This window comes from Pristiophorus japonicus, chromosome 3 (genome assembly GCF_044704955.1).
Source record: "Pristiophorus japonicus isolate sPriJap1 chromosome 3, sPriJap1.hap1, whole genome shotgun sequence".
Classification (NCBI taxonomy): Eukaryota; Metazoa; Chordata; class Chondrichthyes; family Pristiophoridae; genus Pristiophorus; species Pristiophorus japonicus.
This window is the reverse complement of record NC_091979.1, coordinates 94,812,023-94,839,212: the sequence shown is the minus strand read 5'-3', so window position 1 is coordinate 94,839,212 and position 27,190 is coordinate 94,812,023. Positions and strand designations below refer to the sequence as shown.

Genomic DNA, 27,190 nt, shown 5'->3' with positions numbered 1-27,190 from the left:
GTGCAAGAAACACAAAAGGTTAGTATGCAGATACAGCAAGTGATCAGGAATCTTGGCCTTTATCGCAAAGGGGATGGAGTATAAAAGCAGGGAAGTCTTGCTACAGTTGTACAGGGTATTGGTGAGGCCACACCTGGAATACAGTGTGCAGTTTTGGTTTCCATATTTACGAAAGGATATACTTGCTTTGGAGGCAGTTCAGAGAAGGTTCACAAGGTTGATTCCGGAGTTGAGGGGGTTATCTTATGAGGAAAGGTTGGAGTAGGTTGAGTCAGAAGAATGAGGTGATCTTATTGAAACGTGCAAGATTGAGGGGGCTTGACAAGGTGGATGCTTCCACTGATGGGGGAGACTAGAACTAGAGGGCAAAATCTTAGAATAGAGGCCGCACATTTAAAACAGAGATGAGGAAAAATTTCTTCTGAAGGTTGTGGATCTGTGGAACACTCTGCCTCAGAGCTGTGGAAGCTGGGACATTGAATACATTTAAGACAGAAAGAGAGAGTTTCTTAAACGATAAGGGAATAAGGGATTATGGGGAGCGGACAGGGAGGTGGACCCGAGTCCATGATCGGATCAGCCATGATCGTATTGAATGGCGGAGCAGACTCGAGGGGCCGTATGGCCTGCTTCTTGTTCTTATAAACCAGTTGCCTTTCTGCTTCCAATTTTCTTCTCTTTGCTCCCCACTGAAAGCATTAATTACTTGTTGGGTGAAGGTTCCACTGTGTCGGTCACTCTCCAGAACCTTTCCCAAGTACCACTTTTGCATACGTGACCTTTTATAGGAAATGTTGGCAGGCTATTCAAGTATGGCAGGCATCACAAGCTAGTCTGATCCTGTTACTAGAGATTCACACACCATACATGTCCAGCAGAAATTGCTGGATAACACACCAACAAGAGTCCTGGCTAATTTTCCTCTTCCTAACACAGGGACACAGAAGTTAAATGCCGTGCCCTACAGGGGCTTTGAAGCCAACTGCAGTGCCGTGAAGGTTACCAGCAGAAATTAGCCAACTCAGCACATGCTGGGCATCAAACCCAGTACCTTCCTGGCTTTGAAGCCTCATACATATTGAATAATTCAGAGTGTTATCCAGGCACTTGAACATGTATTTGTGGTGCCAGAGTGATAAATGTTCTCCTTCTCGTTCCTCCCACTGTCTATTGATACCATTTTCTGTGAATGAATAAAAACTCAATCACTATTTCACTGCAAAGAGACTATTCCATCAGTTGGTCTAATGTTAATGCTTCCAAATATCTACTTGGGGAATAGATGGCAGGGTTGGGATTGCATTAGAAAATAGAGTTGCATAATATGGTGGAATTCTGCATTAGGATGGAGAATGAAACAGTTAATTCAGAGACCATGGTCCAGAACTTAAAGGCTAACTTTGAAGGTATGAGGCGTGAATTGGCTAGGATAGATTGGCGAATGATACTGAAGGGGTTGACTGTGGATGGGCAATGGCAGACATTTAGAGACCGCATGGATGAACTACAACAATTGTACATTCCTGTCTGGCGTAAAAATAAAAAAGGGAAGGTGGCTCAACCGTGGCTATCAAGGGAAATCAGGGATAGTATTAAAGCCAAGGAAGTGGCATACAAATTGGCCAGAAATAGCAGTGAACCCGGGGACTGGGAGAAATTTAGAACTCAGCAGGAGGACAAAGGGTTTGATTAGGGCAGGGAAAATGGAGTACGAGAAGAAGCTTGCAGGGAACATTAAGGCGGATTGCAAAAGTTTCTATAGGTATGTAAAGAGAAAAAGGTTAGTAAAGACAAACGTAGGTCCCCTGCAGTCAGAATCAGGGGAAGTCATAACTGGGAACAAAGAAATGGCAGACCAATTGAACAAGTACTTTGGTTCGGTATTCACTAAGGAAGACACCAACAACCTTCCGGATATAAAAAGGGGTCAGAGGGTCTAGTAAGGAGGAGGAACTGAGGGAAATCTTTATTAGTCGGGAAATTGTGTTGGGGAAATTGATGGGATTGAAGACCGATAAATCCCCAGGGCCTGATGGACTGCATCCCAGAGTACTTAAGGAGGTGGCCTTGGAAATAGTGGATGCATTGACAGTCATTTTCCAACATTCCATTGACTCTGGATCAGTTCCTATCGAGTGGAGGGTAGCCAATGTAACCCCATTTTTTAAAAAAGGAGGGAGAGAGAAAACAGGGAATTATAGACCGGTCAGCCTGACCTCAGTAGTGGGTAAAATGATGGAATCAATTATTAAGGATGTCATAGCAGTGCACTTGGAAAATCGTGACATGATAGGTCCAAGTCAGCATGGATTTGTGAAGGGGAAATCATGCTTGACAAACCTTCTGGAATTTTTTGAGGATGTTTCCAGTAGAATGGACAAGGGAGAACCAGTTGATGTGGTATATTTGGACTTTCAGAAGGCTTTCGACAAGGTCCCACACAAGAGATTAATGTGCAAAGTTAAAGCACATGGGATTGGGGGTAGTGTGCTGACGTGGATTGAGAACTGGTTGGCAGACAGGAAGCAAAGAGTAGGAGTAAATGGGTACTTTTCAGAATGGCAGGCAGTGACTAGTGGGGTACCGCAAGGTTCTGTGCTGGGGCCCCAGCTGTTTACATTGTACATTAATGATTTAGACGAGGGGATTAAATGTAGTATCTCCAAATTTGCGGATGACACTAAGTTGGGTGGCAGTGTGAGCTGCGAGGAGGATGCTATGAGGCTGCAGAGTGACTTGGATAGGTTAGGTGAGTGGGCAAATGCATGGCAGATGAAGTATAATGTGGATAAGTGTGAGGTTATCCACTTTGGTGGTAAAAACAGAGAGACAGACTATTATCTGAATGGTGACAGATTAGGAAAAGGGAAGGTGCAACGAGACCTGGGTGTCATGGTACATCAGTCATTGAAGGTTGGCATGCAGGTACAGCAGGCGGTTAAGAAAGCAAATGGCATGTTGGCCTTCATCGCGAGGGGATTCGAGTACAGGGGCAGGGAGGTGTTGCTACAGTTGTACAGGGCCTTGGTGAGGCCACACCTGGAGTATTGTGTACAGTTTTGGTCTCCTAACTTGAGGAAGGACATTCTTGCTATTGAGGGAGTGCAGCGAAGATTCACCAGACTGATTCCCGGGATGGTGGGACTGACCTATCAAGAAAGACTGGATCAACTGGGCTTGTATTCACTGGTGTTCAGAAGAATGAGGGGACCTCATAGAAACGTTTAAAATTCTGACGGGTTTAGACAGATTAGATGCAGGAAGAATGTTCCCAATGTTGGGGAAGTCCAGAACCAGGGGTCACAGTCTAAGGATAAGGGGTAAGCCATTTAGGACCAAGATGAGGAGAAACTTCTTCACCCAGAGTGGTGAACCTGTGGAATTCTCTACCACAGAAAGTAGTTGAGGCCAATTCACTAAATATATTCAAAAGGGAGTTAGATGAAGTCCTTACTACTCAGGGGATCAAGGGGTATGGCGAGAAAGCAGGAAGGGGGTACTGAAGTGCATGTTCAGCCATGAACTCATTGAATGGCGGTGCAGGCTAGAAGGGCTGAAAGGCCTACTCCTGCACCTATTTTCTATGTTTCTAAGATACTAAATTGAACACAAACAGAATTTTCAAAATCTTGGTCATTGCCCAACCTAAAGTAAAAATAGAACAATCTTTAGTGCAGAAGTAATAACTGAAATGTGGTGCCTGTAAACAACTTAAAGCTATGTAAAGCTTTTTCCAATAAGCTTCTGTAATTACAGGACAACATATTTTCCAAGATCAATTATATATTACATAATTTAATGTCAAACACAATGCAATGTTTACACTCGATATTTTGCATATGGCAACTAGCCACTCAAATGCCCACACAAACCTGTTCATCTGCATGTGTCCTATACAATTCATGAACATCAAAATCTTCAAAGTCCAGCTGCAACTTCTCCTTACACAATTCACAGGTGGTTACAGCAATCAAATCAGCACCTGTATCAAGTTCAGTAGACAATATCTATTTAATTATATATTAGTTTGTTAATACAAGACTATCACTTGCCTTAAAACCCTTTCCATTCATTCTTCATGCATACCACTCTCATGAGGTGTGTGGACAGAACTGTTGGCACATCAATTAATGCTGCTCCTTGGTCAATTTATGCTGATGGACAGGGTTCGTTCGTTCACTTACTTACAACCTTAGACTAGGCTAAATCAATGCAAGGTGAATGCCAATTGTGATTTGGTTCTTAGTTCAATTAATCCAAATCAAGAGAGAACTTTGAACATGTGGACTTTACAGTAAATATTTGGTATTTTATTTACAGACTTATGTAGAAACCAAATAGTCGTTTCCATTCTTGTACAAGTTAAAAATTGCTCTTTCCCCATTACATTTTGAATCTTTCCTCTTGGTTCTCCAAACCAGATCTAGGGAAATGGCAGACAACCTGCTTCATGGCCTCCATCAATGGTGCTCTGTAACATACAATTGAGATTTGAAATCATCTATAGTGACTTTCCTTTGACTATTCTTCCTCAAATGGTAAGCTTCAGTTTCCATTCAGTCTCTGAAAGCCCATGGAGGTGGAGAACTTACATGGGGAAATCATAGAATCCACATTCTGTTAGATCCAGAAATCAGAGTCTCAGTTACATTCTGAAAGCTTAAGTTAATGGAATACAATTAAGAAAAAGTACTGGAATTATGTGGTTTATGGGCAAGTAACTTATCAAATTCAGTTCAAATCCAAGTTATTGATAAACGGACAGCACGTAACTCAAAACCCTAACCGTCCCACCCAATAGCAAGGAATAATTAAAACCAAGCTACTATCTTACTCATCTCGATACCTACATTACCTGAATTGATTTTGGATTGCAGCCATTTCTTCATACACTCCTGATGAACATATTGCAAGCTGCCAGTGCAATTGCATGGCTGTATTAAAGGATTCGGAGGTGATGTAGCTCCAGCTCCCATTTGGCAAATCCGACAGATATCTCCTTCTTCATCATCAGAGTCCTCTAAAAGTAGGCTGTCATAAAGAAACACAATACAAAATTATATACACACTTGTCTTTAATGTATCAACATTAACAAAAATTTTAAAAAACAGGAAGGGCTGCTGCTGCAGCACAATGGATGATTCCCAGGTAACAAATTACCAATACTCAAGTTGAAATTTCCTTCCTGCTCCAACACCCCAAAACACCTACTTTTCCTCCCTCCACAAAAAACAATGCAGCTGGTTTTAAGAATTTTTAGATTACTATGAAAAAGGTAAACTAAGCAGAAAGTACATTTTGCTGGTTCTCTTACCATATTGAAGAAAAGCTGAGGAATGAAATTAGGAAAAAAATAAAAACACTATTTTGAGCTTTATGGAAGCTCACCATTTCAGGATTCTGTCTCCTCCTATTGCAGATTAGAATTGCCCTAGGTGTACTGCAAAGCAGTTCCATTGATTCATCTGGGATGCTACAATTATTTTTCATCAATAGAAATCCCTGGGCAAGGAAATTGGGGGGGGGGGGGGGATGGGAGAAGAGGAGAAAGATAGGTTCTCACTGCTTAGACATAGGTAGAACTAGAAATTAGGTTCTGCTGAAAGAGGTGAGGAGTTAAGGTCCAAATTAAAAAGCAGATCCTCAAAAAGGTAATAATCTCTGAATGGTTAACTGAGCCATGTGCCAATTGGTATAGAGAGAAGCAGATTAGAAAGTTAAATGCGTGGCTCAGAGTGGTGTGCATGGCAAGGGTTTTGCTTCATGGGGCACTGGCACCAGTACTGGGGAAAAAGAGAGCTGTTCCGTTGAGATGGGCTGGAACTAGTGTCCTGGCACATCGAATAACTAGAGCAGTAGACAGGGCTTGAAACTAATCGGGGGGGGGGGGGGGGAAATTCAGGAAAGAGTAAATTTAAAAGCAGCAAGAAAAATGTCAAGGCTCTAGAGCAGCATATGGGGTAAAAATAAGCAGAGTGGGTCAGGAAGGGACAGAGTAACAAAGGTAACAGGGCATCACTGATTAAGGTGACATCACGGAAAAATAGAAAAGTCAAAGTCAAAGCTAAGGCACTATTTGAACATGCGAAACATTCTCAACAAAATAAACAAATTAATAGCGCAGATAGAAATGAATGAATTTTGATCTAATAGCCATTACAGAGACATGGCTACAAAGTGACCATGTTTGGGAACTAAATATTCCAGGATACTTAACTTTAAGAGATAGACAAATTGGAAAAGGAGGAGGGGTAGCCCTGATATTAAAGGATAAGATAAAGACAAGAGAGAAAGGATCTTAGCTCTGAAAAGCAAAAAATAGAATCAGGTTGGGTGGAGCCAAGAAACAGCAAACATTCGTGAGTTGTTTATAGGCCCCCAAATAGTAGTGATAATGTAGGGCACAGTATAAATCAGGAAATTAGAGATGCATGTAACATGGGTAATACAGTAATCATGGGAGATTTTGATCTATGTATAGACTGGACAAACCAAATGTGCAGCAATAGTGTAGACGACAAATTCATGGAATGTATACAAAATGGTTTTCTAGATCAGCATGTTGAGGAACCAACTCGGGAACAGGCTATTTTCGATCTAGTATTGTGCAATGAGAAAGTGTTAATTAATAACCTTGTAGTAAAGGGACCTTTAAGGAAGTGACCATGATAGAATTTGAGAGTTTAAAAGTGATTTAGTTAAATCCGAAACTAGGGTCTTAAATCTAAACAAAAGCAAATTATGTAGCTACGAGGGACGAGTTGGCCAAGGTAGATTGGGAAACTGCATGAAAAAAGGTATGATAGTAGACAAGCATTTAAAGAATTAATACATAATTTAAAACATACATTCCTTTAAAAAAGGCACAAAAACCCTACAGAAAAGTGGTACAACCGTGCCTAACAAGAGAAAAAGATAGCATAAAAATCAAAGAAGCTTATGATGTTGCCAAAAAAAAAGAGCAGTAAGCCTGAGGATTGGAAGGATTTTAAGAATTCAAAGGAGGGCCAAGAAATTGATAAGGGAAAATAGAATTTGAATGTAAACTAGCAAGACAGACAGTAAAAGCTTCTATTAGGTATGTAAAAAGGAAAAGGTTAGCTAAAGTAAATGTGGGTCCCTTACAGGCAGAGACAAGAGAAATTATAATGGGAATAAGGAAATGGCAGAGAAATTAAACAAAGTGTGTGTCTTCATGGAAGACACAAAAAACTGGAAATAGTGGAGAACCAAGAAATTAGTATTAGTAAAAAAAAATATATAGTACTGGAGAAATTAATGGGACTGAAAGCAGAAAAATCTCCTGGACCTGATGGCAGACATCCAAGGGTTATAGAGATAGTGGATGCATTGGTTGTCATCTTCTAAAATGCCATAGATTCTAGAACTGTTCCCACAGATTGGAAAGTAGCAAATGTAACCCCGCTATTTAAGAAAGGAGGGACAGAGAAAATGGGGAACTACAGACCAGTTAACCATCAGTAGTAGGGAAAATAATAGAATCTATTATTAAGGACATGGTAAAGGGCACTTAGAAAATAATAGGGCTGGGCAGAGTAGACGCTGATTTATAAAAGGGAAATTATGTTTGACAAAGGTTGTAACTAGTAGAATAGAGAAGGGGAAACCAGTGGATATGGTGCATTTGGATTTTCAGAAGGCATTCGATAAGGTGCCACACAAGAGGTTAACAAAATTAGGGCTGATGGGACTGGGGGTAATATACTAGCATGGATCAAGGATTGGTTAACAGACAGAAAACAGTAGGAATAAACGGCCCATTTTCAGATTGGCAGGCTGTAACTAGTGGGATGCCGCAAGGATCGTGCTTGGGCCCCAGTTATTTACAATCTATATCAATGATTTGGATGAGGGGACCAAATGTAATATAATCCAAGTTTACATAGAAATAGAGAAAATAGGTGCAAGAGTAGGCCATTCAACCCTTCGAGCCTGCACCACCATTCAAGATCATGGCTGATCATTCACCTCAGTACCTTTTTCCTGCTTTCTCTCCATACCCCTTATCTAACTCCCCCTTGAATATATCTAACGAACTGGCATCAACAACTCTCTGCGGCAGAGAATTCCAGAGGTTAACAACTCTGAAGAAGTTTCTCCTCATCTCAGTCCAAAATGGCTCACCCCTAATCCTAAGACTGTGACCCCTGGTTCTGGACTTTCAACATCGGGAACATTCTTCCTGCATCTAACCTGTCCAGTCCCATCAAAATTTTATATGTTTCTATGAGATCCCCTCTCATTCTTCTAAACTCCAGTGAATACAGGCCCAGTCGATCCAGTCTCTCCTCATGTCAGTCCAGCCATCCCGGGAATCAGTCTGGTGAACCTTCACTGCACTCCCTCAATAGCAAGAACATCCTTCCTCAGAATATGAGACCAAAACTGAACACAATATTCCAGGTGTGGCCTCACCAAGGCCTTGTACAACTTCATTAAGACCTCCCTGCTCCTATACTCAAATCCTCTAGCTATGAAGGCCAACATTACATTTGCCTTCTTCACCACCTGCTGTACCTGCATGCCAACTTTCAATGACTGATGTACCATGACACCCAGGTCTCGTTGCACCTCCCCTTTTCCTAATCTGCTGCCATTAAGATAATATTCTGCCTTCGTGTTTTTGCCACCAAAGTGGATAACCTCACATTTATCCACATTATATTGCATCTGCCATGCATTTGCCCACTCACCTAACCTGTCCAAGTCACCCTGCATCCTCTTAGCATCCTCCTCACAGTTCACACCGCCACCCAGTTTAGTGTCATCTACAAACTTGGAGATATTACACTCAATTCCTTCATCTAAATCATGACTTATTTTGTAAATAGCTGGGGTCCCAGCACTGAGCCCTGCAGCACCCCACTAGTCACTGCCTGCCATTCTGAGAAGGACCCAGTTATCCCTACTCTGCTTCCTGTCTGCCAACCAGTTCTCTATCCACGTCAACACATTAGCCCCAATAACATGTGCTTTAATTTTGCACCTGAATCTCTTGCGTGGGACCTTGTCAAAAGCCTTTTGAAAGTCCAAATACACCATATCCATTGGTTCTCCTTATCCGCTCAACTAGTTACATCCTTAAAGATTTCTAGAAAATTTGTCAAGCACGATTTCCCTTTTATAAATCCATGCTGACTTGGACCGATCCTGTCACTACTTTCCAAATGCGCCGCTATTTCATCTTTAATTGATTCCAACATTTTCCCCACCACTGATGTCAGGCGAACCGGTCTATAATTCCCCGTTTTCTCTCCCTCCTTTTTTAAAAAGTAGTGTTACATTAGCTATCCTTCAGTCCATAGGAAATGATCCAGACTGATAGACTGTTGGAAAATGATCACCAATGCATCCACTATTTCTAGGGCCACTTCCTTAGTTACTCTGGGATGCAGACTATCAGGCCCTGGGGATTTATCAGCCTTCAATCTCATCAATTTCCCGAACACAATTTCTTGACGAATAAGGATTTCCTTCAGTTCCTTCTTCTCACTAGACTCTCGGTTCCCTAGTATTTCTGGAAGGTTATGTGTGTCTTCCTTCATGAAGACAGAACCAAAGTATTTGTTCAATTGGTATGCCATTTCTTTGTTCCCCATTATAAATTCACCTGATTCTGACTGCAAGGAACCCGTTTGTCTTCACTAATCTTTTTCTCTACACATATCTATAGAAGCTTTTGCAGTTAGTTTTTACGTTCCCAGCAAGCTTCCACTCATACTCTATTTTGCCCCTCCTAATTAAACTCCATATCCTCCTCTGCTGAATTTTAAATTTCTCCCAGTCCTCAGGTTTGCTGCTTTTTCTGGCCAATTTATATACCTCTTCCTTGGATTTAACACTATTCTTAATTTCCCTTGTTAGCCACAGTTGAGCCACCTTCTCAGTTTTGTTTTTACTCCAGACAGGGATGTACAATTGTTGAAGTTCATCCTCGTGATCTTTAAATGTTTGCCATTGCCTATCCTTCGTCAACCCTTCAAGTATCATTCGCCAGTCTATTCTAGCCAATTCACGTCTCATACCATCGAAGTTACCCCAAGGTCAGGACCCTAGTCTCTGAATTAACTGTTACTCTCAATCTTAATAAAGAATTCTACCATATTATGGTCACTCTTCCCCAAGAAACCTCACACAACAAGATTGCTAATTAGTCTTCTTATTACACATCACCCAGTCTAGGATGGCCAGCCTTCTCGTTGGTTCCCCGACATATTGGTCTAGAAAGCCATCCCTAATGCACTCCAGGAAATCCTCCTCCACCGTATTGCTACCAGTTTGGTTAGCCCAATCTATATGTAGATTAAAGTTACTCATGATAACTGCTGTACTTTATTGCACGCATCCCTAATTTCTTGTTTGATGCTTTCCCCAACCTCACTACTAGTGTTTGGTGGTCTGTATACAACTTCCACTAGCGGTTTCTGCCCTTTGGTAATCCGCAGCTCCACCCATACAGATTCCACATTATCCAGGCTAATGTCCTGATGCTGCAAAGCTAGTTGAGAATGTAAGTTGTGAAGAGGATGCAAAGAGGCTTCAACAGGATATAGACAGGCTTAGTAAATGGGCAAGAACATAACAAATGGAATATAATGTGGAGAAATGTGAAGTTATCCACTTTGGTGGAAAAATAGAAAAAACCCCAGTATTTATTTTTAAAATGGTGAGTGATTGGGAAATGCAAGTATTTAGTGTACATGGACACCCAGGTCCCTCATCAAAGTTAACATGCAGGTACAGCAAGCAATTAAGAAAGCAAATTAGTGTACTCAAATCCTCTTAAGGCCAAGTGTAAAGATGTATTTCTGCATATAGAGCCTTGGTGAGAACACACTGGAGTATTATGCAGATTTGGTCTCCTTACCCAAGGAAGGATATACTTGCCATAGAGGGAGTGCAACGAAGGTTCTGATCGCTGCGATTGCAGGGGGGGGGGGGGATTGTCCAAGGAGGAGAGATTGAGTGGACTAGGCCTATAATCAAGTTTAGAAGAATGAGAGGTGATCTCATTGAAACATACAAAATTCTTGCAGGGCTTGACAGGATAGATGCAGGGAGGATGTTTTTTATGACTGGTGAGTCTAGAACTAGGGGTCACAGTTTCAAAGTAAGGGGTCAGCCATTTAGGACTGATGAGGAGAAACTTCACTCCGAGGGTGGTGAATCTTTGGCATTCTCTACCCCAGAGGGCTGTGGTCGAGTATATTCAAGACAGAGATTGCTACATTTTTGAATATTAAGGGAATCAAGGGATTATGGAGACAGTGCAGGAAAGTGGAGTTGAGGTAGATCAGCCATGATTTTATTGAATGGTGGAACAGGTTCAAGAGGCCAAATGGCCTACTCCTGCTTCTAATTCTTATGTTTTTAATCCAGTTATCTGGCAAAAATGGTGTGTGAACATCAGACAAGGATGGGACTGGGCTCATCAATGATGCCTTCAAGTAGCGTGATATCACTCACTTTTAGGCTCACACATGAAGAATTGCCACTTGGTGAACACCAAAAGACTGGGAGCACCTGTGGAACTGTACTCTATTAACAGCCAAGTCTTCAAGCAAGGAAGAGAAAATTAGAGGGGATGAATTAATGGAGCTGGTCTAGGATGCATTCAAGGGACTGCCTATGACGACAAATACCCTAAAAAAAGGTAGAAAAGCTAGAGTGTCCACTACAGATTGCTGCTCAGAGGCATACAACATTGCCTTGGTAGAGTCTCACATCAAAATGGTGTGGGAAAGTTGGCATGATCAGAAATGGGCAAGAAGTGACTTGCCACATCTGAATTCACTTAGTTTCAAGTCAATTATGTTTTCCAAATATCTGAAGCAGATTTTGCAAAAAAATAATTTGTGAGCCCGAGCAGGTTTGCCAGTCCTTAAGACGTGGCATGCCTTATATCCTTGGAATAAAGCATATTCTAACTAAAAACAGCACGTCACCACTGGAGTTTCAGCCTATAAATTAGTTTAATAGAATCCCTTGGAGAATAAATAATTTCTGAATTCTGGCAAAAGACACAGGCAGCTCTGCTTGCTGGTCAATAAGTTTTACCCAGTGAATTTGCAAGTAACGATGGCGTTGTGTCAAAATTACTGTGAATATACCTCCTTGCCCACAATTCAATTTCAGTTTCTTTCTTTATGCAACATAATAGGAGCAGGAGTAGGCCATTTGGTCCTTTCGAGCCTGTTTCGCCATTCAATATCATGGCTAATCTGATCTTGACCGTAACTCCACGGCCCTGCCTGCTCCCCATAACCCTAGACTCCCTTATCGTTCAAAAATCTATTTCCTGTTAAATATATTCAATGGCCAAGCCTCCACAGCTCAGAGGTGGAGAATTCCAAAGATTCACAACCCTCAAGAAATTCCTCCTCATATCAGTTTATTCTGAAACTATGAGCTTAAAATATGTTTGTCATTTTTGTACTTTAAGCTTCCATGAATGCTTCTGTTGTATAGTAAATTAACTTTGCGAAGTTTGTCATATGATGTCCTGTATAGCTGTTTGATCCTATTCACATTCTTTAGTCAAGTCATTAAGTTCTACTGGTCTCCGATGTACCTACCTGCGCTGATTTCTTAACTCTCTACAAGGGTTTTCACAAGTGGCCACATACGCTAGCCTAAGTTAGTTTGGAGTAACTATAAGCTATCCAAAGTGGCCAAAATGGGTGCAGGTGGCTGGTAATGCCCCCTTTTGGGGAAAAACCACAAAAAATCCTTACTAACTCACTTACACTGGCGCAAATTGAATGTGCAAAATGTGGATTTTTAAGATACTCCAGAAAAATCAGGTTGCTCCAAAAAAACAGAGCAACTCCTGTCCAATTTTGAGCCCTATGCCCCTAGTTCTAGATTCCCCCATGAGGGGAAACATCCTCTCTGCATCTACCCTGTGAAGCCTCCTCAGAGGTATGGTGATTTATTTTATCCAGTCTGTACTTAGAATAAATTACAGACCTACTAGTAAGCTTTGTGCAGCTCTGATTTTAGGTTTGGCTCTTGGATGCTAATTTGCAGTTGATAGTGAGGAAGAAAGTTGTGGAGTGCAGAAAGATATCAATGGACTGGTCAGGTGGGCAGGAAAGTGGCAAATGGAATTCAACCCGGAGAACTGTGAGGTAATGTATTTGGGGAGGGCTAACAAGGCAAGAGAATACATAATAAATGGTAGGATACTGAGAAGAAGTGTAGAGGAACAGAGAACCTTGGAGTGCAAGTTAGGCCACAGCTAGAGTACTGTGTACAGTTATGGGGTGGGTAGGTCAGTCGGTGGAGGTTTCTTGGCAAGCTTTAGCACGATGGCTTGTCACCGAGTTGACAGTACTTCAATTACAAACAAAATGACAAGAAATACAGAAGGCAGTTCCTTGGCAATTCAATTAAACATATTTTAAAAAAAACTTTGCCTGCAAATGCCATTTGAAAAAAAAAATACATACTAAAAAAGTTAGAATCAATTGCTTCAATTTCTGAATACTATTTTCCTAGCAATTTTGTAAGTTATTTCAGAAAGTCAGAAGTGGTAATGGTAGAGCCATAACACACATCACGTACTGGAAGATGCAAATATATTTGCTCTTGCTTTACATTTGCCTGTCCAAGTGTTTCAATGCTAGGAATCAGGCCAACAGTTCTCTAAAACACAGAAGTTTTCATTGTAAGGTGCAATAACAAAAAATTCATTGTTATAAACTAAAGGAACTTCTCCATAAATAGACAACTAGGGCATCAAATGGACAATCAACTTGACTTGGTCACTGCACCTCTAGTGCAGATGGCGGGGGAAAAACTAAACTGTTGGATCATTGCAGCAGTTAGTAGGATGACTATCTTTTCAATTTGCAGAATACAGAGGGAAAGAAATGCATACAAAACACTTGCTAATTAAGTGTGGAGGCCATTCAAGCCTCAAGTTGCTGGCTTCCAAAACAAGCAAACAAATCAGTTCAGATATCTCCATGAAATTCAAGCTCAAAATTTCCTGAAGGACCTCTTATTCTCCTCTCACCCTAACCACCATCCCCTTCCCGCACCGCACCCCGCACCCCCCCCCCCCCAAGATAGCCATTGCTTTCTTTTCTTGATAGATGTTATTTGAAAGGCATGCAATATGTAGGTTAACAAATGCAAGGAAAATCTGAATGAGGGGCAGTCGGAGAAATGTCCTTTGCAGGTTAATAAATTCGTGCTAAAGAAACTGCTAGGCAAAAGGTTTAGTTTGAAGTATACATAAAATATACCTTTCTTGTATTTTTCTGAGTTTTTCTGGATCCCTTGAAGATGCACTTTCAGTTTTCTGTTTTCCTTGCGGATGAGCCTCTACATGACTTCGAGATGGACTTGCAAAGTCTACTGCTATCAGTACATTCTCCGAGTAATCATCTCCAAGGCCATATGGCATAGAAAGGCGAATGACAGAATTGGGGAATACCCCAGCAATTCCTGAACTACTTCTACCATGAGGGCTTTCTGGTACAGATGATGTTGCAGTGCTAAAGGTGGAAGAGGAGCTGCCTGTAGTGGTGGAGGTCAAAGCAATTGAAGCAGCTGCCATAGCACCCTGGATAACATTTGGTTGTTCTCTGCTCAAGTTTTCATATGTTCTAACGTTCCTTTGGAGCACTGTTGATCCGTCTACTCGCGCTTCATCTATGGTACTGTTAGATGTGACAGCCATTCTTGCAGTTTCATCTCTTCCTTCTCTTCTCCTTCTGCTGAAGAGAGGAGTACACCTGCTCCGTAATGAAGATGACAACCATGAAGCAGTATTTCTATTTTCAGAATCATCTGGCCTTGAACTTACTGAACTTTCCATTCCCACATTAAAGTTTTGAGACTGTGAAACTGTTGGTGCTCCTTGTCTTCTCCATCTCAAAAATCCAAATCCCTGAGAAGATTCAGAGGATTGATTGTGTGAAAAATTAGCATCAGGTCTGCCAGTGCTACTAGCCTGCGTGGAATTTTCAGGTCTTCCACTTAATGACACATTACCTGAATGCCCAAAGGAATGTGTTGTTTCAAAAGACCTTACACTTGAATGCCCCTGGTTGGATCTTCGACTGCCAGAGAAAGTCGAAGACATACTGGATGCCAGACGCGACAACAGCTGTCTAGGTCTACACCTGCTGCTAGATTCTGCTGCAATGTCATTTAGTGGCGTTGGCTGCAACACAGACATATTTCTGCTTTCTGAAGTTACTGATTCTGAAGTTCCAGGTCCAGTTCTACTGTGCACAAACCCACACTCTATACTTCTTTGTGGCATCACTTCAATGTCTATTAAGGAATGGTTGCTATCAGAAGACCTGGAAGAATGTCTGCTGGCATCTCTTGAAGATGTAGATGGACTCTCTGAAGGTGAGGAAAGTGCTCGACTCAAGCTTGATGTGGTGCGTCGCAAAGATCCAAACAATGTGTCTCTCGGTCTTGCACCTTGTGCATAGGATGACAAAGCTCTCTCTTCAAGATCTGAAGCAGGAAAATATATTAAATTAAACAAAGCCTTAAAGTTAAAACTATCTGCTCAAATAGCTGTCCATATATTAAGGTCTTTGCAACACGTTTTGGGTTACGATAACAAAACCAAGAATGACAATTTGGTTGCTAGATACAGCAGTAACAAAGCAACTTATGTTAAATGAAGTTTTGTAAATGGGAGTGAAGGAAAGAAAAAGGTTAATAGGGTAACTTCACTTGCCAGGTAGTTATCTAGCATGGAGCTCACCAGGTTTAGTTTTAAACCTGATGTTTCAGTTGACCCCAAATGAAGGGCTCTTCTACACAGAGTCCAGGAATCATTTTAGACAACCCATTACAATAGACATACTCAAAAAATAGAGGGAAGAAAATTCACCAGTAATGAAGATCCAGATTTGAATTTTATCTAATCTTAAAGTTCAGTTAAGCAATGCAGATAAGAAAATAAAAAGTACTAAATACTATAACCAAGAGTAAAAACCAAACATTATAGATAAAAAGGATGAATATATCTACTTCAAAGTTTCAATTAATTACTGCATCTTGCATCACACACAAAGTATATATTCTACTGCATTTGAATCAATTTTTGTTGAAGTATTTTACACTATGCCATTCAGGTTTAGTTTAGAACAGCCATGAAATGTTGATCTGCAAAAGAAATATGTAAAAAAAATTTCAATGAGTGAACATACAGCATTAAATATATACACATGAATTGTCATTCCTATGACTATAGTCATCACCTTCAGCATTGGACTCTGTTCTCCTTTCCATCTCTATTCCTTCACCAAGACTAGTTTCAGCTCTAGATGCTGAACTGAATTGAACCGTTGGTCTTGGAAACTGACTACACCTCCACATCGAATCTGAGAAACAGAAGTAATCGACAAGTTTTGAAACTGAATATGGAATATCTACTGATACAAGGTAGAGACAAATATTTGGTTTATAATCAAAACATTAAAAAAGTGAACTGCACAACTAGCCAATCCGGCTAGTCAGAGTAGGAATCGCAGGATAGCGCAGATGAATACGTGGCTTGAGCAGTGGTGCAGCAGGGAGGGATTCAAATTCCTGGGGCATTGGAACCGGTTCTGGGGGCAGGTGGGACCAGTACAAACCGGACGGTCTGCACCTGGGCAGGACCGGAGCCAATGTCCTAGGGGGAGTGTTTGCTAGTGCTGTTGGGGAGGAGTTAAACCAACATGGCAGGGGGATGGGAACCAATGCAGGGAGACAGAAGGAAACAAAAAGGAGGCAAAAGCAAAAGACAGAAAGGAGATGAGGAAAAGTGGAGGGCAGAGAAACCCAAGGCAAAGAACAAAAAGGGCCCCTGTACAGCAAAATTCTAAAAGGACAAAGGGTGTTAAAAAAACAAGCCTGAAGGCTTTGTGTCTTAATGCAAGGAGTATCCGCAATAAGGTGGATGAATTAACTGTGCAAACATCTGTTAACAAATATGATGTGATTGGGATTACGGAGACGTGGCTCCAGGATGATCAGGGCTGGGAACTCAACATCCAGGGGTATTCAACATTCAGGAAGGATAGAATAAAAGGAAAAGGAGGTGGGGTAGCATTGCTGGTTAAGGAGGAGATTAAGGCAATAGTTAGGAAGGACATTAGCTTGGATGATGTGGAATCTATATGGGTAGAGCTGCAGAACACCAAAGGGCAAAAAACGTTAGTGGGAGTTGTGTACAGACCTCCAAACAGTAGTAGTGATGTTGGGGAGGGCATCAAACAGGAAATTAGGGGTGCATGCAATAAAGATGCAGCAGTTATAATGGGTGACTTTAATATGCACATAGATTGGGCTAACCAAACTGGAAGCAATACGGTGGAGGAGGATTTCCTGGAGTGCATAAGGGATGGTTTTCTAGACCAATATGTCGAGGAATCAACTAGGGGGGAGGCCATCTTAGACTGGGTGTTGTGTAATGAGAGGATTAATTAACAATCTCGTTGTGCGAGGCCCCTTGGGGAAGAGTGGCCATAATATGGTGGAATTCTGTATTAGGATGAAGAATGAAACAGTTAATTCAGAGTCCATGGTCCAGAACTTAAAGGTGGCTAACTTTGAAGGTATGAGGCGTGAATTGGCTAGGATAGATTGGCGAATGATACTGAAGGGGTTGACTGTGGATGGGCAATGGCAGACATTTCGAGACCGCATGGATGAACTACAACAATTGTACATTCCTGTCTGGCGTAAAAATAAAAAAGGGAAGGTGGCTCAACCGTGGCTATCAAGGGAAATCAGGGATAGTATTAAAGCCAAGGAAGTGACATACAAATTGGCCAGAAATAGCAGCGAATCCGGGGACTGGGAGAAATTTAGAACTCAGCAGAGGAGGACAAATGGTTTGATTAGGGCAGGGAAAATGGAGTACGAGAAGAAGCTTGAAGGGAACATTAAGACAGATTGCAAAAGTTTCTATAGATATGTAAAGAGAAAAAGGTTAGTAAAGACAAACGTAGGTCCCCTGCAGTCAAAATCAGGGGAAGTCATAACGGGGAACAAAGAAATGGCGGACCAATTGAACAAGTACTTTGGTTCGGTATTCACTAAGGAGGACACAAACAACCTTCCGGATATAAAAGGGGTCGGAGGGTCTAGTAAGGAGGAGGAACTGAGGGAAATCCTTATTAGTCAGGAAATTGTGTTGGGGAAATTGATGGGATTGAAGGCCGATAAATCCCCAGGGCCTGATGGACTGCATCCCAGAGTACTTAAGGAGGTGGCCTTGGAAATAGCGGATTCATTGACAGTCATTTTCCAACATTCCATTGACTCTGGATCAGTTCCTATGGAGTGGAGGGTAGCCAATGTAACCCCACTTTTAAAAATTATAGACCGATCAGCCTGACATTGGTAGTGGGTAAAATGATGGAATCAATTATTAAGGATGTCACAGCAGTGCACTTGGAAAGAGGTGACATGATAGGTCCAAGTCAGCATGGATTTGTGAAAGGGAAATCATGCTCGACAAATCTTCTGGAATTTTTTGAGGATGTTTCCAGTAGAGTGGACAAGGGAGAACCAGTTGATGTGGTATAATTGGACTTTCAGAAGGCTTTCGACAAGGTCCCACACAAGAGATTAATGTGCAAAGTTAAAGCACATGGAATGAGAACTGGTTGTCAGACAGGAAGAAAAGAGTAGGAGTTAATGGGGACTTTTCAGAATGGCAGGCAGTGACTAGTGGGGTACCGCAAGGTTCTGTGCTGGGGCCCCAGCTGTTTACACTGTACATTAATGATTTAGACGAGGGGATTAAATGTAGTATCTCCAAATTTGCAGATGACACTAAGTTGGGTGGCAGTGTGAGCTGCGAGGAGGATGCTATGAGGCTGCAGAGCGACTTGGATAGGTTAGGTGAGTGGGCAAATGCATGGCAGATGAAGTATAATGTGGATAAATGTGAGGTTATCCACTTTGGTGGTAAAAACAGAGAGACAGACTATTATCTGAATGGTGACAGATTAGGAAAAGCGGAGGTGCAGAGACCTGGGTGTCATGGTACATCAGTCATTGAAGGTTGGCATGCAGGTACAGCAGGCTGTGAAGAAAGTAAATGGCATGTTGACCTCGATAGTGAGGGGATTTGAGTACAGGGGCAGGGAGGTGTTGCTACAGTTGTACAGGGCCTTGATGAGGCCACACCTGGAGTATTGTGTACAGTTTTGGTCTCCTAACCTGAGGAAGGACATTCTTGCTATTGAGGGAGTGCAGCGAAGGTTCACCAGACTGATTCCCGGGATGCCGGGACTGACCTATCAAGAAAGACTGGATCAACTGGGCTTGTATTCACTGGAGTTCAGAAGAATGAGAGGGGACCTCATAGAAACGTTTAAAATTCTGACGGGGTTAGACAGGTTCGATGCAGGAAGAATGTTCCCAATGTTGGGGAAGTCCAGAACCAGGGGACACAGTCTAAGGATAATGGGTAAGCCATTTAGGACCGAGATGAGGAGAAACTTCTTCACCCAGAGAGTGGCGAACCTGTGGAATTCTCTACCACAGAAAGTTGTTGAGGCCAATTCACTAAATATATTCAAAAAGGAGTTAGATGAAGTCCTTACTACTAGGGGGATCAAGGGGTATGGCGAGAAAGCAGGAATGGAGTACTGAAGTTGCATGTTCAGCCATGAACTCATTGAATGGCAGTGCAGGCTAGAAGGGCCGAATGGCCTACTCCTGTACCTATTTTCTATGTTTCTATGGGCCCAAGTTTCCACATGATTTGCGCCTGATTTTTAGGAGCAACTGGTGGAGAACGGACTATCTTAGAAATCGCAATTCTCCACATTTTTTTTTCTGCAGTTCTAGTCAGGTAGAACAGTTTCACTTTGGAACAGAATTTTTTTCTTCAAAAGGGGGCGTGTCCGGCCACTGACGCCTGATTTCAAAGTTTCCACAGTGAAAACGTACTCCAAACTAACTTAGAATGGAGCAAGTGAAGATTTTTGTCGAACTGAAAAAACCTTGTCTACACATTTAAAAAAATCAGGCGCAGGTTACAAATTAGGCGTCCAGAACGAGGTGGGGGGGGAGGGGGGAGGAAGGGAAGTCATTAAATTCTATAATAAATTCTTATTTATACTTATACAAATAAATCCAACCTGAATAAAAATTTATAAGCAAAGAAAAGATTAAATAAACCATCTTCCTACCTGTGTGAAAGTGCTTCAGCCAGGGAGAATGCTGCAGGAAGCCTCACAAGTTGAGGCAGCTGTTCCCGCGGGGGAGGAGGCAGCCGTTCGTTCCCGATGGCAGGGGGGGGCGGGGAGGCCGTTCCAGACGCGGGCGGGGGAGGAAGGAGACAGTGAGAAGGCTGCAGGAAGCCTCAAGTTCAGCAGCCATTCCCGACGTCAGGAAACAACTGCCTCAACTTTGATGCTTCCTGCAGCCTTCTCAGTGCTGATGTGCTGATGGCAATGTGCTTTTATTAAAAAATGTTCAAAAATTAAACAGCTACAAAGAACTACAAAAATGGCCGAGTGCCAATGTTTCCTTCACACTGCGCGTGCGCGAACGCTCCAACGGCACGCGCAGGGTTGCCGGCAGGGAAAAAAAACTAATTTAAATGGTACCCACCCCCGCCCGCTTACAAAATCGGCGCGAGTGGTAGGCTCCGCCCCCTGGGCGCCGCACCAAGCAGACATGGAGCTGCAGGGCACTCCAGAATTGCGCGTTCTTTTTCTGGTGCGAAAAACAGGCGCCCAGCTCGGAGGGGCGCCCGTTTTTTATCGTGTGGAAACTTGGGGCCTACGTTTCTATGTCTCCCAATTAAAGCTGTGATATGCAACAGTACAATACACATTCACCAGTGTTTACCAACCAACCTAAAAATTATGGATTTAATGAAAAATAGTAGTTTATAATGAACAGCTGACAGATTTCCACCATGCAATAATTAAAATGTATAGAGACAGCAAGTTTTATGGCAGGGGTGGGGGGAGGAAGAAAGACAGGTGTGCTATGCACTGGGCAATGTCTAGAGAATTGAGAGGCTGGAGTAGGCTATTTGGCCCTTTGAGCCTGCTCCGCAATGCAACAAGATCATGGCTGATCATCTCCCTCAACTCCACCTTCCCACACTACCTCCATTTTCATCGATCTCTGTCTTGAATATACTCACAACTGAGCACCCACAGCTCTCTGGAGAAGAGAATTCCAAAGATTCACAACTATTTTGTTAATAAAAATATATAATTTAGTTATATAATTGAGACACAGACAACGAAGCTCCTCAGCAGTTGTTACTCAACCAAATAAGAACCATCATGGAAACCAATGAATCAACCCACTTGATTGATCGAAACAATTCACTTGACTCAAGGCATTTGAAACGTAATGTAATTTTGAATTTTGTTCTACTCCATGTTACAGTGCAATACTGAAGACTCCACTTTCCAACCTATTATATAGGCTCAAAACGTCATCTTTTAAAAAGGAAATTAAAGAAAATATGTAGACGTGCAGCAAGTTTTAAGCAAATAATTTTACAGCACTCAATGCATATTGTTAAGCTGTTACATCAGAACTTTTAAACCATCTTTCTCATCTGTCAGAAGAGTCAGTTAAACCCAGACTATAGAGAATGTCTGTCATTTGCCAATTTCAGAGGCTCAAAAAAATGCTTAATAAATCAGTGAATGTACAAGCAGTAATGCTTCGAAATCAGTATCCTACCATTGTATACCCATTATCTTGAAAAACCCCTTTGGTAAAAGTAGAAAGAGTACATCTTTCTCTGTGGCTGTTGCTTGAAAAATACTGAATGCCACCAACAGAGCAAATAACTAACCAACTTTTTTTTTCTGCTGGGGGAGCAGTAGTAGTAAGGTTGGGGACAGCATCAAACAATAAATAAGGGATGCATGCAATAAAGGTACAGCAGTTATCATGGGTGACTTCAATCTACATATTGATTGGGCTAACCAAACTGGTAGCATAGAAACATAGAAAATAGGTGCAGGAGTAGGCCATTCGGCCCTTCTAGCCTGCACCGCCATTCAATGAGTTCATGGCTGAACATTCAACTTCAGTACCCCATTCCTGCTTTCTCGCCATACCCCTTGATCCCCCTAGTAGTAAGGACTTCATCTAACTCCTTTTTGAATATATTTAGTGAATTGGCCTCAACAACTTTCTGTGGTAGAGAATTCCACCGGTTCACCACTCTGGGTGAAGAAGTTCCTCCGCATCTCGGTCCTAAATGGCTTACCCCTTATCCTTAGACTGTGACCTCTGGTTCTGGACTTCCCCAACATTGGGAACATTCTTCCTGCATCTAACCTGTCTAACCCCGTCAGAATTTTAAATGTTTCTATGAGGTCCCCTCTCATTCTTCTGAACTCCAGTGAATACAAGCCCAGTTGATCCAGTCTTTCTTGATAGGTCAGTCCCACCATCCCGGGAATCAGTCTGGTGAACCTTCGCTGCACTCCCTCAATAACAAGAATGTCCTTCCTCAGGTTAGGAGACCAAAACTGTACACAATTCTCCAGGTGTGGCCTCACCAATGCCCTGTACAACTGTAGCAACACCTCCCTGCCCCTGTACTCAAATCCCCTTGCTATGAAGGCCAACATGCCATTTGCTTTCTTAACCGCCTGCTGCACCTGCATGCCAACCTTCAATGACTGATGTACCATGACACCCAGGTCTCTTTGCACCTCCCCTTTTCCTAATCTGTCACCATTCAGATAATAGTCTGTCTCTCTGTTTTTACCACCAAAGTGGATAACCTCACATTTATCCACATTATACTTCATCTGCCATGCATTTGCCCACTCACCTAACCTATCCAAGTCGCTCTGCAGCCTCACAGCATCCTCCTCGCAGCTCACACTGCCACCCAACTTAGTGTCATCCGCAAATTTGGAGATACTACATTTAATCCCCTCATCTAAAATCATTAATGTACAGTGTAAACAGCTGGGGCCCCAGCACAGAACCTTGCGGTACCCCACTAGTCACTGCCTGCCATTCTGAAAAGTACCCATTTACTCCTACTCTTTGCTTCCTGTCTGACAACCAGTTCTCAATCCATGTCAGTACACTACCCCCAATCCCATGTGCTCTAACTTTGCACATCAATCTCTTGTGTGGGACCTTGTCGAACGCCTTCTGAAAGTCCAAATATACCACATCAACTGGTTCTCCCTTATCCACTCTACTGGAAACATCCTCAAAAAATTCCAGAAGATTTGTCAAGCATGATTTCCCTTTCACAAATCCATGCTGACTTGGACCTATCATGTCACCTCTTTCCAAATGTACTGCTATGACATCCTTAATAATTGATTCCATCATTTTACCCACTACCGATGTCAGGCTGACCGGTCTATAATTACCTGTTTTCTCTCTCCCTCCTTTTTTAAAAAGTGGGGTTACATTGGCTACCCTCCACTCCATAGGAACTGATCCAGAGTCAATGGAATGTTGGAAAATGACTGTCAACGCATCCACTATTTCCAAGGCCACCTCCTTAAGTACTCTGGGATGCAGTCCATCAGGCTCTGGGGATTTATCGGCCTTCAATCCCATCAATTTCCCCAACACAATTTCCCGGCTAATAAGGATTTCCCTCAGTTCCTCCTCCTTACTAGACCCCCCGACCCCTTTTATAACCGGAAGGTTGTTCGTGTCCTCCTTCGTGAATACCGAACCAAAGTACTTGTTCAATTGGTCCGCCATTTCTTTGTTCCCCGTTATGACTTCCCCTGATTCTGACTGCAGAGGACCTACGTTTGTCTTTACTAACCTTTTTCTCTTTACATATCTATAGAAACTTTTGCAATCCGTCTTAATGTTCCCTGCAAGCTTCTTCTCATACTCCATTTTCCCTGCCCTAATCAAACCCTTTGTCCTCCTCTGCTGAGTTCTAAATTTCTCCCAGTCCCCAGGTTCGCTGCTATTTCTGGCCAATTTGTATGCCACTTCCTTGGCTTTAATACTATCCCTGATTTCCCTTGATAGCCACGGTTGAGCCACCTTCCCTTTTTTATTTTTATTCCAGACAGGAATGTACAATTGTTGTAGTTCATCCATGCGGTCTCTAAATGTCTGCCATTGCCCATCCACAGTCAACCCCTTAAGTATCATTCGCCAATCCATCCCAGCCAATTCAAGCCTCATACCTTCAAAGTTAGCCTTCTTTAAGTTCTGGACCATGGTCTCTGAATTAACTGTTTCATTCTCCATCCCAATGCAGAATTCCACCATATTATGGTCACTCTTCCCCAAGGGGCCTCGCACAACGAGATTGCTAAGTAATCCTCTCTCATTACATAACACCCAGTCTAAGATGGCCTCCCCCCTAGTTCGTTCCTCGACATATTGGTCTAAAAAACCATCCCTTATGCACTCCAGAAAATCCTCCTCCACCGTATTGCTTCCAGTTTGGTTAGCCCAACCTATGTGCATATTAAAGTCACCCATTATAACTGCTGCACCTTTATTGCACGCACCCCTAATTTCCTGTTTGATGCCCTCCCCAACATCACTGTTGGGGAGGGCAGTGGAGGAGGATTTCCTGGAGTGTATTAGGGATGGTTTTCCAGACCAATATGCCGAGGAACCAACCAGGGAGCTGGCCATCCTAGACTGGGTGATGTGTAATGAGAAAGGACTAATTAGCAATCTTGTTGAGACACCCCTTGGGGAAGAGTGACCATAACATGGTAGAATTCATTAAGATGGAGAGTGACAGTTAATTCAGAAATTAGGGTCCTGAACTTATGGAAAGGTAACTTCCTTAAGGCGTGAATTGGCTAGAATAGACTGGCAAGTGATACTTAAAAGGGTTGACGGTGGATAGGCAATGGCAAACATTTAAAGATCACATGGACGAACTTCAACAATTGTACATCCCTGTCTGGAGTAAAAATAAAACGGGGAAGGTGGCTCAACCGCGGCTAACAAGGGAAATTAAGGATAGTGTTAAAACTGAGGAAGAGGCATATAAATTGGCCAGAAAAAGCAGCAAACCTGAGGACTGGGAGAAATTTAGAATTCAGCAGAGGAGAACATAAGGTTTAATTAAGAGGGAGAAAATAGAGTGCGAGAAGAAGCTTGCCGGGAACATAAAAACTGACTGTAAAAGCTTCTATAGATATGTGAAGAGAAAAAGATTAGTGAAGACAAACATAGGTCCCTTGCAGTTAGAATCAGGTGAATTTATAATGGGGAACAAAGAAATGGCAGACCAATAGAACAAATACTTTGGTTGTCTTCACGAAGGAAGACACAAATAACCTTCCGGAAATTCTGGGGGACCGAGGGTCTATTGAGGAGGAACTGAAGGATATCCTTATTAGGCAGGAAATTGTGTTAGGAAAATTGATGGGCTTGAAGGCTGATAAATCCCCAGGGCCTGATAGTCTGCATCACAGAGTACTTAAGGAAGTGACCCTAGAAATAGTGGCTGCATTGGTGATCATTTTCCAACAGTCTATCAACTTGGGATCAGTTTCTATGGACTGGAGGGTAGCTAATGTAACACCACTTTTTAAAAAAGGGAGGGAGGGAGAGAAAAAGCAGGTAATTATAGACCGGTTAGCCTGACATCAGTGGTGAGGAAAATGTTGGAATTAATTATGATGAAATAGCAGAGCATTTGGAAAGCAGTGACAGGATCAGTCCAAGTCAGCATGGATTTATGATGAAGGGAAAATCATACTTGACAAATCTTCTGGAATTTTCTGAGGATGTAACTAGTAGAGTGGACAAGGGAGAACCAGTGGATGTGGTGTATTTGGACTTTCAAAAGGCTTTTGACAAGGTCCCACACAAGAGATTGGTGTGCAAAATCAAAGCACATGGTATTGGGGGTAATGTATTGGCGTGGAGGGAGAACTGGTTGGCAGACAGGAAGCAGAGTCTGGATAAACAGGTCCTTTTCAGAATGGCAGGCAGTGACTAGTGGAGTGCCGCAGGGCTCAGTGCTGGGACCCCAGCTCTTTACAATATGGATCAATGACACTAAACTGGGTGACGGTGTGAGCTGTGAGGGGGATGCTAAGAGGCTGCAGGGTGACTTATACAGGTTAGGTGAGTGGGCAAATGCATGGCAGATGCAGTATAATGTGGATAAATGTGAGGTTATCCACTTTGGGAGCAAAAACGCAAAGATAGAATATTACCTGAATGCTGGGGAGGTGCAACAAGACCTGGGTGTCATGGTTCATCAGTCATTGAAAGTTGGCATACAGGTGCAGCAGGCAGTAAAGAAGGCAAATGGTATGTTGGCCTTCATAGCTAGGATATTTGAGTATAGGAGCAGGGAGGTCTTACTGCAGTTGTACAGGGCCTTGGTGAGGCCTCACCTGGAATAGTGTGTTCAATTTTGGTCTCCTAATCTGAGGAAGGATGTTCTTGCTATTGAGGGAGTGCAGCGAAGGTTCACCAAACTGATTCCCAGGTTGGCCGGACTGACATATATGAGGAGAGACTGGATCAACTGGGCCTTTATACATTGGAGTTTAGAAGGGAGAGAGGGGATCTCTCAGAATTATACAAGATTCTGACGAGAAGGGGCAGGTTAGATGCGGTTAGATTGTTCCCGATGTTGGGGAAGTCCAGAAACAGGGGACACAGTCTTAGGATAAGGGGTAGGCCATTTAGGACTGAGATGTGGAGAAACTTCTTCACTCAGAGTTGTTAACCTATGGAATTCCCTGCCACAGAGAGTTGTTGATGCCAGTTTATTGGATATATTCAAGAGGGAGTTCGATATGGCCCTTACAGCTAAAGGGATCCAGGGGTATTAAGAGAAAGCAGGAAAGGGGTACTGAGGGAATGATCAGCCATGATCTTATCAAATGGTGGTGCAGGCTCAAAGGGCTGAATGGCCTACTCCTGCACCTATTTTCTATGTTGCTCATTGTTTTAACCATAGTGGAGTTAGATGTGCGCGCAGAACTTGAACTAAATCGCTTTCAAATAGTTACATCAATTTAGAGTTTTAAAAGCCCTGATAATTGAAGCAATCTTCATAAGTTTAAAACACTGACTGCCCAATAACATTTGTTTTAGCCTGTTCCACAAATAGATTAGCTTGACTAATGTTCCGTGTAATTAATTATCATGCCCCATTCAAAATACCACTCATGCAGTTTTTCTATTCAAAAGCTGACAAGCCGGCTGCACGAGACCCCTGGACAC

At 42.4% G+C, this 27,190-nt stretch overlaps 1 protein-coding gene across 7 annotated transcripts in view; it reads right to left on the bottom strand.

The window, feature by feature from the left end:
• The window catches only part of marchf7 (membrane-associated ring finger (C3HC4) 7), a 116,227-nt gene that overhangs the window by 24,745 nt on the left and 64,292 nt on the right, over nt 1–27,190 (bottom strand). For 6 of the 7 annotated variants that reach the window (XM_070875567.1, XM_070875564.1, XM_070875568.1 and 3 more), the window contains 4 exons: nt 16,258–16,380; nt 14,275–15,502; nt 4,856–5,031; nt 3,873–3,982 (listed from right to left, as the gene is read on the bottom strand). In XM_070875567.1, the coding sequence (XP_070731668.1) occupies nt 3,873–3,982; nt 4,856–5,031; nt 14,275–15,502; nt 16,258–16,380 (1,637 nt within the window). The remainder of the gene's footprint in view (nt 1–3,872; nt 3,983–4,855; nt 5,032–14,274; nt 15,503–16,257; nt 16,381–27,190) is intronic. The other variant, XM_070875571.1, reaches the window with a different exon arrangement.